Genomic DNA, 12,656 nt, shown 5'->3' with positions numbered 1-12,656 from the left:
CACGCATACATACGCATGGTTTAGCGAAACCGCAAATTTTAAAATCAGGAGCTTCACAATTTCTGTGGCCGTAGGCTCCAAATGAAGGCCTAGTCTTAAAGTTGCGTAACAAGCTTGAGGAATACAATTTTGAAGGCTATTTATCACTCGAAAAAAATAATACGCGCGAACACAATAGGAGGAAGGATGGATATTGTAAGAGAAAATTCACGGCCGCGTGACAAGGTGAGTGGGCAAAAAGAAAGGGTGGCTTCAACTGAAGGGCACATTACGTCTTCGATGCGAGGCTAGGGCATTAACTTTATTAGCACCAACGTGCGGAGACTCGCTCCTAACTGGAGTTTGAATAAAGGAATTCTTGTGGCAAAATAGTTTATAAACCCACATGTCCCCCAGCTAAGCACATGATAATTCCAGACTTGGATTAGTTTTTATGAACCTCAAAGATGCAATGATAATTATTGTGATAGTCTACCGGCTATGGAATATTATTTAAGGGCATACTGACTAATGATTGCTGCATTTCCATATCTCATCTGACACGACACGTGAAACCCGACGCTAAAATAGATAAAAGATAGATGCAACAAATACCAAGCCCATATACAAATAGTGTGGGTCGCGGTAGTCCAGGGGGTAGAGCGTTGGACTACTGACCGGAGGGTCCCGGGTTCAATTCCCGGGCAAGGTACTCTGGGCACTTGCAGCTCCACCCAAGCTATTTTTCGGGTACCAGGTCTTCCTGGGGAACCATAACCGGCACAGGGAAAGGAACTGGCCCTACCCTGATGTGCGAATTTCACACGCCTTATAGGGCTTACTGGGTGAACTCTACCATCACCTCTACCAACCGACCTTCGGGTTGATTACGGTGTTTATGGTTTTTTATACAAATAGTAAACGTAATCATTAGAAAAGAAAAACCAGCGACCAACTTTTAACTATTTCCTAACACCGCGTCACTACGAAAGAAATGTATAACTTAATCAATACTATATAAATATCGTGCATAAATAAACTATTCACTACATTTTTTTTAAGTGATTTCCACGGCTAGATTTACAACGATGTGGTAAAATGTAGGTAGGATACTATTTACAATAGAAATTAAAACTGTGAAGAGGAAGAACACTTCTCAGGACAACTATTCCCTAGCCACATGAAGTGGTATTTCCATTGGATAACGAAATTTCAAAGGAATTTAAGTTCTTATAATATATCCCACGAATTCAAATATACACCGACTGCAAAATCCGGGCCGCGCACTTAAAAACCGAAAAATTAAGCATTTCAAACCTCCTCAAACAGGAAAATTTGCGAGCAGTAAAAACAATAGTGTTAAAAACACACAGATAGGAAATTTTAAAAAATATACTGGTGTCGCTCCCGATACAACTCGTATTGCTGCCCTACCTGGGACAATGATGTAATTTCGACTGGGTCCGAGATGATTACTAAAGCATTATACAAGTATAGATTAATTTTTAGCAAGCGTAAATGTACCACTCGCAATGGGATAGCACCTCACAACTTGGCTCTCGCAAGTTTTTACGTCCTTGGGTAATAACTTTCACTAGGGCTTGTTCAACCAAACCAAACATCAAATTGAAAAAATATAATACCAAAGTAGCTAGCTCTTATTTCTTATCACGTCACGGGGATCGTCCAATTAATACCTACCTAATTCGTATATTAAGGAAGAATATTTTTATGAAATATTTTATCAAACAGCTGTTCGATTGTGAAAGTTTTTCCTGGCAGAGCAAATCAAACTCGAGGGGTTTTTTACATTTGTTTCGGACTACGCGCCAGGTACAATTTAATAAAAGGCGGGCCTCTTATTATAGAGACGCTAACAATGAATAACTAACCTAGCATTTCGGTACGGGGAGATATATCATGAAGATAAAATTGGAGATTAACAGTAGAATCGACAGGTATAAAGAAAAGTCGGTTTTCCCACTAACGACAATAGATCACAACTGACCCCGCGAACACTCAAGAAATATTATTGTAGACAAGATTAGTTTATTTTATCCGCCAATCTATTCTATTGAAACCGACTAAAGCAACTCGTCTCTCATGCATATAATAATGCTTGACAAGTAGATACTGTAGGGATTGCAATGCAATATGTAAAAATGATTTCCATCGTGTCAACTTCTCCATTGCTCCCCAACATTTTAATAACACACCATTTGGAGGGTTCATGAAAGGTTTGAAATCACCAACCGCCGCACAACTTTATGGTGGTATGCAATGAAATCATGTAAATGCTTAATGCTCATCATGGCGCCTTTCGCAATTATTTCCAAAATCCGGCCGTTAAATTGTAAATTCTGCAAAAACCCTTCACGACATTTTCTTGAAGAGATAACTACAACCGAAAAAGTCTCTTCTAGTTCAATTGAATATTATTGAGTACAATATTAAACCTCACTCGTCAATGAAACAAAACGTTACAAACCTTTCAGTCTGCGTTAGACTTATTAATTTTCGAGGAGTTATCACGGTCGGTATCTTTCCCAAGAGTTGCGACATGGAATGCTCTCGACAAACTTTTCTTCGAATCAGGCGAAAGCTTTTTCGCCTTGCACAGATCTCACCGCAGAGTAACGTTCGAAGCGGAATGGCAAACATGCGTTAACCTGAGTGGTGGGCCACCCATCGCCCAGAACCTAAAACGTGGGTAATAACGAGGGCAAATATCAAGGTTACGCAAATGAAATGACAGATGGAAACAAGATCCCGATCAAATATTTTGCGGCGCCTAACCGTGTTTTTGCTGTGAGAGTGAATTGCGCAAGACTATTTAAATATGTTTCTCTTAATATATCGGATAAGGCCAATCTGTCAAGCTGTCGCAATGATTCTCTGTGCAAACTTAGGTCAGCCTTTCTCACCGCAAAGGCCTTAGCCGTTATTGAAGAAGCATATTATATTATTTCTCTAAAAAAACTCCCAAGCTGATTCCCTTCTCATAAAGATATTTTGCATATATAACGGTCCTCCTTTTAATTTTATTTAATTGGTTTATTGATACCTTTTTGTTTGGGCCCGCACTTTCCAAAACTGTTTTCATTTATTTTTTAGGATTATTCTGGTGCTATTTTATTAACGTTACGTACTTTAGTTTTGCAGAGGGGGTGTGTGCATATAGCTCTACATAATCCTTTTCTCGCTAATATTTTTTACAAATTGACAGATCTGCCCTGAATTGTAGGTCTATAATTAGCCCCCCCCCCAAATGATGACAGGTTTCCCAAATTACATCTGACTTTCCACACATAGAACAATTTGAACTGTTCAAATTAAATAATTTTTTAAAGTGTCATACGTACCATTCGTCAACTCTATTTTAATAAACATGCTGAAACAGTAAATAATTGCAAATAATCCTTCAATGACAACCTATAAATGCTAACTGGCAGGATCGAAAATTCGCTGGTGTCAAACATTTACTAAGATGACTGAAACTATTCTTTAATTATTTCAACAATTTACCTTGAATTCTGGAACTTGGTTAGATTAAAGCCATCGACAGGAGAAACTGCTGATGGCTCCATTAAATTTCCTCCACGAATTTACAGAAATAACACTGAACTTTCTACAATAAAATGCTCTTCATACTACATGATCTATTTCGTCACCTAGTGACATCATCAGGAGCGTCATTCACTAATGAGTGAAAGAGAAGAGAGATATTACTAGATTATTCTTTCCAACTATACGTTTTTTAACTTAATCGACATAGCCTTACCCAATTCAGTGATATTTCTGATTTAATAGCCATTCTTTAAATTGAGAAACTGAATAGAAATATTAGAGGATACTTAATACCATATGGATTATCTTTCCCCTAAAACAGCGTTCATTAGCCACCTCAACTTTCGCAAAATACATTCATAACATTATTTTTTATCGTACTTCCCAAGTTCATCGCCGATTCGAACGCGCTAAAACAACTTTTAATGGGCACAAAAGTTAAAATATATGCCCACGAACTCATACAAATTACCAAGGATTAACACTCTCTTTCTATTTATTGAGCTAGGGCAGAATAGTTTTCACATTTTTGCGATAAAATGTCAGTCTGTACCCTATCACTCTGTTTGAGCGATACAGGAGGCGGGCCGCGGGCCGGACGAGTTCCATGCGGGCATGCGGCCACGTCACGCAGAAAGTATAGGCGCGGGGGGGGAGAAGAAAGGGGGGCTCGCGCGGAGGACAAGACATTCCACGGCGCGTCCTTGCCCGGGGCGGAACTGGATCGCGTCCTCAAGACGGCGAGAGGGAGCAGCTTGGTGGGACTTCCTTGCGGTACAAGTTTTAATTCTTCCAAGAGACCCGACATCGGTCAGATGTCGCGAGGACAATCAGACCAAGAAGAAGATAATGCCGGTGTGAGCCTCGCGCACTTCCAAGTCATTCGAGCAGGACCCGGATTTCCTTCTTCTTGGTAAAAGCACGACCAGGACCACAGTACCGATTTCCACTTCCCAATGGATTAATTCCCAACCTCATCAGGATTCACCAACATCAACACCCACCATCTTAAGCCAATAGCATTTCAAATCACGCGGCCTCATTGACGGAGGTAAATATAGAACTGAAAGAAAATTCATCATTACTAAAACATAAGAATGCAGCCCATCCAATCACGAGGAGAGTAAGCAAAAATTTCGGAGCAAGACGCTCTCGAGCTTATCCTTAATGCTGGGGAATTACTAGGGAAACGAGATATATCTATGGATGTGCGAAATGAGATATAGAAATATAGTGTGCCTGGGTTTTCGCCCTCTTGCGCTACGCGTGAGTAACAGGCATGGGGGCACAGCTTTTAGCCAAAAGGGATGCAGGAAAAGACAAAGACCATTTCTCATTTTGTGCGAATTGTCTGAGACAACGCTTATCACTAATTTCCTCTTTTAAGTACTCGCCACCGTGATTTATATTTCTAGCCATTTAGCGTCAACCTGACGCAATTGAGCTGACATTTAATTACCAATGAATTCCTTTCATCTCTTCCGCCTATATAATTTCTTTAATTTCGTTGTCTCATTTCATTGCTGAATTTATGATCGCAGGAAGCAAATTTTTTGATATTTTTTATAAAATATGACCGCTCTCATAAGCATTAGGACTTATAAGTCTAACAATTGACGACAGGATACGCGCATATTGTTCAATTCACCACAGCAGTTTACATTCGACCGTCGCCCTTCTTGATTTAATCGAGTCGAGCGCTGGCTAAGAGATATTGTGTCGACTGCGATGTCTCGTGTATTATTGATATCGTATCGCGATGCGGATCCGCAAAGGGATGCGGATGTTTTGTAGCGTAATTTGCCATGAAAATAAAGGTTATGCGATGTCAAAAATATCCTAAACGCCTGTACGAATATACTCAAATTCCACGTGGAGAGAAATGGAAAAGCATAAAAATGTCACAGGAAAAACTCTTCAGAGATATGCAATGTGAATGCGAAGTCATCCGTTTGTATCGCGACGCCTATTTATCGGATATTTCCGATGCTAGATATACATCGCACAAGCCCCATTCTCAGGGAATCTCTTCAAAGTATGTTCATTGCGCCTCCAATCGACTTTCCTGACTCAGTTCCCATACAGGAAGTGTAATGTCGGTTCGATCAGTCATTCTTCCACGTGTTATTTTTTAACACATCCATTTCCGTTCCCTGCTCTTGTCCGCCTAACTTACACGATAATTCTTTAAAATTAAGTGGCACAACAGTTATCCTATTCATAAAAAGTACTGTCGTGAAATTATTTCTACGTGGCATTACAAGTTTTCCTACTTTTAAACTTCCAAACACCCACACGCATAATTATGAAATATTATCATAACAAAATCTTGGGCAAAAGATCTTCGCTAATAATCACCACTTAAAATAATCATTTCAGGTTCCATGTTGAAAATGCTTCATCATCAGACACCCAAAACAACATTTCAAAGAAGAGCAGGGAAAGATGACGCAGAATAAGAATACGGAGCATCAGTCAACATTGCGTAGGAATGTAGTATGGAAACTATAAGTATTAAACTTCTGGATATGCGATCACATCGAAGTGCTAACCAAACCATCTTGGTAACCACTTGCTAAACAAAAGTAACAAGCTACCTTCGGCTCGATAGAAGAGTAGATCAATCCCACATCCCTAAGACGTAAAACTTGAACGTCTTGAGACTGTACCAGGTGAAGAAAAGTGAAGATGGAATCCTCTTTTAATAATCTCGATGGCCGGGGAGTTCATCTTAGTCTTAGACATGATATTCAACGCGGGTGACATTATGCATAGGTCGCGTTTTACGAAGATATGAAAAATTAATTATCTAATTAAGATCCCAAGCAGAGTGCTAACGATAGACGGTTTTCTTTGGCAAAAGGCACAAATTATTGACCTGGGTCCGGAGTTTACGACGCAAAGAACTTATTAGTGAAGACTTCGATAAGGAGTGTTGTGGTTAATAAACTTTTAACTTTAAAAAAGGACGATGTGCGTGGACTCATGATAATAGAGTATGAAAGAGTGTTGAAAAATATAAGCTGCATGATGGGGAAATTAAGAGAATAACTCCAAGGGGAAAGAAGAGAGGAAGTTATTGGGGGATATTTCAAAAAGCAGGATAAAGTGGATTAAGGAGATTGATTAAAGTGGATTAAGGAGATTGATTAAAGTGGATTAAGATAATAAGAGGTTTTTGAATGATGAAGAGTGTGACAAAAAAGAGTTGCCAAAATTATTTTCAACACGTCGCCAAATTCGGTTGGATAAAACGACTAGGAAATAGTTAAAAAAATATGCATCACAAAAGAAGTAGTTAACAATGAAAGTGCTCCAACGCTTTGAAATAATGAATATTTTACGCATTATTTTATACATAATTACCATCGTTTCTATGAAAATATTATCAGTATAGGTATTTTATGAATAAAATAAATGTAATAGAATTGAATAGAATAAATTTTCCACACAAAGTAAAGCTAATTTGATTAATATACACGTCAAACATGTTAATTTGCGCATAGGCGAGCCTTCAATAATTCCTCAGAAACAGAAGGGTAGTTTCAAGCACGTATTGTTCAATGATCAGTTTACTTCATTCAAGATTCAATTGACTCAATTCTGTTTTAACACGTCCAAGAAATTTGTAATTGTAACGGCATTTCTCATGCCTTCCCATGTTTTGCCAATCAGTCTAGAGTAATCCGTTTTGCTAATAAGTATGAACTGCACATATTAACACAAATATGAGGAAGAGATCAATTTTTTCACATGATTCAGTTGAAATCGCTGAGTTCGCGAGGAAAATCTCTTTGCCATAAAATCAAAACAGTTGTTAAAATAGAAAAAAGTCGCTAAATGTAGCGACAATATTAGCAGCTATGTGTTTTTTAACCTAACATCTTTCTTAGCAGGAAATATTTTAGGCAATAGTACATAGGAAAGGTAAGAACAGAGAGAAGAGTTAGAAAAAGAGGAATCATTTTCGACAACAGGAAGGAGACAAGGAAGTACGATGAACTGAATAAGAAAAATCATTATGCACGCATCTATCCAGTAAGAACTATTACAAAACTATTTTGAGGTGGGAAAAAGTACGGATGGTAATTTGAAATTTCATTTGATCAGAGATGACAGTTTTTGCAACAGGGATTCTCAGTGAAGCAAATGCCCACAAACCCAAAATTGTGGAATTTTTGTGTCGTATCTTCCTCAGTGGTCAGGGCGCGAACAAGAAGCAAGAACGGAATCTAAAGGTAGACCCCAAATACCGCGCGTCAGAGAAATGTTAAGCATGATCGCGCGACTTGACCCGGAGTGAGTCATGTTTTGGAAGAAGAGAAGCAATATTAATATAAGCAAAGTGAACATTTCCTCATGGATTGCCGCGCCATAGCTGCCATGAAAGCGATTTTGCCGACGTAACGTGTTTTCTTTCTTTTCCAAATGTTATTTATTCTCCTCTGCAGGAGCCCTTAAGCAGGAGAGAAGATATGCCGGTGTCGCCTACACGTACAGCATCAACTGCTCCTTCTGTATACGGTAAATCTTGACAAACTAAATCGCTTACGTAAATAAGGGGAGGGTTGCAAAGGGGGGGGGGACTATTTGCCCCGGGCGCCAAAATCCTTAGATCCGGCTACGCTCAGGTCAATAAATTAGTAAGCTTTGAAATACAATGTTTCTCCCACATCCGCGGGTTTTTAAGTTTATAGCTGTTAGCTAGTGGCTCATGCACTTCAGTAAAAATACGTTTCTGACAAATACACTGGATCGCAAAGAAAATAACGTCGGTCTCCACTAACACTAATCCTACCATATTTATTTTGATTATATTATATTGCATTAATAGTTTATGCTTGGGTTGGCGATGCTCAGACTGCTTTATAGCTTTCAACCGATTTATAAGTCTAAAACACAAGCTATATATTGGTACATCAAACGACGAAGTCACGGGTTTAAAATATGATCATCAAACACCAACACATTATGCATATATGCACGTTGAATACCTGCTGATTATTCTGCAACTATTGCTGTTCCTTTGTTTTGATAGTGGGGGTTAATTTTAAATTACGGATCGTTAAACGTATCTAGTGCAAAGGACTAAAACAATGGAGAACGAACACCACATGAATGGTTCAAGAAAAGAAACTTGGTACGTATTTCCATAAATAAATTCAAAATAACGTAGCCTTGAGGGTGAAAAATATGCAAACATTGTCAATATTGCATGTATAATATCAACATTTCACCAGGGAAACTATACTGTTGCGGCATCTCCCGCAGTTTCTCTGGAAGTATTGTTTCACCATTGTAAAATTCCATAGTACAAAAAATTATTTTTACAAAATATCGACATATCAAACAACAAAGATACGACGACTCTCGCAAACTTTTACACGCCCGAAAATCTTTTAAAATTCCAAAAACATAATTTGGTGTTCTTCAGATTGTGATTCAATTCGGTAATTCGGTCCTACAATTATTAACACCCATGCTTTCCAAGCCACTGCGAATGAAAATGATGAAACGCATGTGGGTAGGTACACCCCTTAGATTCCATGAACATTGGATGCAGCTATCATTTATGCATTGCCACCTCCTCCATTTATATATTTGGAAAAAGCAAATTAAATAGTTCATTATTCTTCGAGGACATATTGGTAACAAGTCCTCCGCTAAACAAACGTATTTTATTTCTACTGATGCCGGAGTCGTATAAAAATTTAAATAGGGTAAATTTGAAAATGCTAGGTGTTTTAAGGGGCTAACCTTATCCAATCCAAAAATGCTTTTTGGGGGTGATCCGTTGCCATGATATGAAGTGATAGCCTCGCGGCTAACGCATGCATTTGTCATCGAAATCTAGTTCTACCAATTATTATTAACTACTTCGTCAAATAATTTCTAGTTCTGCATTCATATATTGACCAAGTCAGCAACATTTTCCTATGGCCCGCGATAATTTTAAAAATAACGCTTTCTCCACATGTCCACGAGCAACATAAACTGGTTCGACCTGTGTGAATACGTAATACGATGTCATATCAGCTTTCAATGGATTCATCATGCATTCAAGATCCTTTCTATAACCGTACTAATTATATGCATAATCAATTGGTAATCATGACATTCTCCCTTCCGGTCCCAGTGCAAATCATCAAACAAAATATAACATTTTAATGATGGAAACCCAATGGAAGTGCTTTAAAATTCAACTCGCAAAATCGCGGGAATGAATCATGGTCCTTACAATATATGTTCATAAATAGTTTTTAAAATATCGATAGATGTGAATAATCATGAAAATCGCGGCCCGGATAGCGATCCTACCAGGAACGGGCCACTCTTTGCCGTCTTCTTGATTAAACGTTCAGATCCTCTGACTGTGAAGAGATACGGTTATCTTCTGTTGAATCAATTTATTCTCTATGGAAATAACGGAAGCTTTCTAACCATACTAATGATCATGACTACCATCTGAAGAGGATGGGCAGTTATGCGACCTGTCATAATATGAAAGAGAGGAAAATATACATGTCTGTACATCCTATTTGAATTGTTGTTGGCGACAGGATGTTTTGCAGTTGTCTCGGGTAACCAACTTAAATTTCTAATTTTAATTATTCCAACGGAAATTATAACAGTAATAAATGAAGCCTAAGTCAGGTCGACATAAATATAGATTTCACATGCATAACGTTGATGATTGAACATATGAATACTGATAAATGACAAATGCCTACCGTTAAGAAAAAAATTACCCTTAATCCCGCCGACACCACTAGCATCAGCAATCGTAATGAAGGATGATATCATTAGATAATGACAAACTTCACAATGAATCTGTACGTTTATAAAACTATTCGCCGTGAAAGGTTAAACGCCATCAATTGTGAACGCTGATAAACTATTTCACCCATTTTTGGCGTACATTAAAACGACAACAATATGTGGATAATAATTATCAATGTAATTACCTTGTCCATTGAAATTGATAAAAGGGAAATATTTTCCCATAATAAATAAAGTCAAAATAAATTCAAAAACGATCCCCTCTATAACCCTCAGGAAATCTATTATATTTACACTATAATTCTGGCGCTAATATCTCACGTGATGGCCTTCGACAATATTAATACAGTTTCCAAAGGTAGGGAGACCACACGAAAACATTTCTCAGGTAGCAATTATACTTTCCTGCAAGTTATGCTAGACGTGAAAACCGAAAAAGCGATAAAACTACCCTCGGCACTTAAGCTCAGTCAAAGCGGAAAAGCTCCCTTCACACGCCCACTTATTGTTAACCTTTCACCAAAATTCTTAATCGGTATTCATTTACACAACGAGCGTAGAGCAGAGGAGGAAAATCAAAATTTTATCTTTGCCAAAACTTTCGAGACAAAAATGAGCAAACAATAATTCATGTATCACCAAACGACTTGCAGGCAGGAAACAAGACGCTGATTATTAAAAATATAAAAGTGAAAATTAACAAAGTATTTACCTAGAAGAAGTTTCGCTAAAATTTCCGCCATCCAGCAGCCTCACTTTAGCGAATAGTACAGCATTAACAAATGGCACAGCCGTAAGTTCTTCCAAGTCAAACTCCACTTGAAACTTGTACTTCTTTTTCTTCATCATCATGAAAGTCATTTTGATTACTAAAATCCGGTACGGTTAACACCTTTTCCACTCACTGATTATCACACTAGTAACACACAGTCATTCTCACATGGGGCATTATATTTCAAACAACAAGATTCCTGATAGAAGAGTACAATTCACTCCTGATTCACACAAAACTGTAGTTCTGAATTTCTGAGAAAAACTTTTGAGCTAAAGTCACTAGCCAAATAACGAACTTTCCAGACCACTTTGGTTGAATTCATTTTCACGAGAAACCATTGCAACAAATTCTGAACTATCCACTATCTGAAATTTAAATTGAGAATACATGATGAGAGTAACATAGATCACGAAAGAAGACATGCCTTACTTACTACCAAGAATGCAAACATTAAATACACACGAAAAACTTATATATTAACTTGTAAAGTTAACCATTGACACTAATGATTCGTTGTTTCGGTTTAACACCAGAAGCAAGTAAAAAACAATGAAGGAGATGACAGAACGTATAAATACCTTCTTCCCATGTGAAATACACTTTCAGCGAAGGATAAATTGAGCAGATGAACACTTTATATCTTCGAGATACCATTTCCACAACGTAAACTACTTCATTTACAATAACAAGCAACTTGCCACCCTGCTACATCGGGGTCTTCGTTGTCAAGTCTCTGGGATGTATTTATGTTCTGACGTCCAACAGCCCGTTCTCCCGTATGGTATCCAACTCGTTGCTGTACGTATCTGCCCTCTATCGGCGATTCCAGTCGACCTAAATAAAAGAAGATTGTAATGCACCAACCGCTCCCAAAGCTGTCACATGAAAGTCGAAATTCCTTTGGTTGGGCCTGGTTCGTCAATGCAGAAGTAGTAATTATTTGAGTAAATGAGTTATAAGTTACTGTTAAACATAATGAATGCACGGAAATAAACGGTTTCGCCCGTATTAAGTTAATTGTGTCTTTTAATTAAAACTTTCAGCCATTACACCATTCTTAAATAAACAATTACTTGTCCATAATTTTAATTTTATAAATTTCGAATTATATGGATACATGGGTGTTCTGAAAAGTTTCCGACCTAACAAAGATACAAGATATTTTTTCTGAAAGTTTTGAGGCCGGAAATTTACAGCCCATCCTAGTACAAGGAAGTAATATGTTCATCGTCCTGGTTGAAGGTTTCAGGGTGTTGCAATCAACCATAATTTAGGCAGCTCCCATTTTCATCCCAAAAATAATTGTACATTTCATCCACCCATCTGTGGCGCTTACAGATAGCAAACGTCGTTATCGAATTTTTTCTTGCTCCTGCTGAATTTTCAATAGGTCCAATTCGTGCAGTCGAGTTACAATAACTTCTTTTTTAAAACTTTAAGATGATCCACTTTTATTTAAATATAAGCTTAAGAAGAGTATTAAATGTTGGTGATTGCATTTTCTAATCTTAAGCAACTAAAAGGGTCTCTAGCCAAACGATAAAGATTAAATTAA

At 37.8% G+C, this 12,656-nt stretch overlaps 1 protein-coding gene across 4 annotated transcripts in view; it reads right to left on the bottom strand.

Moving 5' to 3' along the window:
* LOC139688780 (EEIG family member 2) overlaps positions 1-11,843 on the bottom strand; it is a 251,010-nt gene extending 239,167 nt beyond the window's left edge. For all 4 annotated transcript variants that reach the window (XM_071586259.1, XM_071586260.1, XM_071586261.1 and 1 more), the window contains exons 1-2: positions 11,680-11,843; positions 11,039-11,466 (exon numbers count right to left, since the gene is read on the bottom strand). In XM_071586259.1, coding sequence (XP_071442360.1) covers positions 11,039-11,187 — 149 coding nt within the window. In that variant the 5' untranslated portion in view covers positions 11,188-11,466; positions 11,680-11,843. The remainder of the gene's footprint in view (positions 1-11,038; positions 11,467-11,679) is intronic.
* Between the last annotated feature and the right edge of the window lie 813 nt (positions 11,844-12,656).

This window comes from Hetaerina americana, unplaced genomic scaffold (genome assembly GCF_022747635.1).
Source record: "Hetaerina americana unplaced genomic scaffold, ioHetAmer1.1.p SCAF_1, whole genome shotgun sequence".
Classification (NCBI taxonomy): domain Eukaryota; kingdom Metazoa; phylum Arthropoda; class Insecta; order Odonata; family Calopterygidae; genus Hetaerina; species Hetaerina americana.
This window is presented reverse-complemented; position numbering and strand designations above follow the sequence as displayed.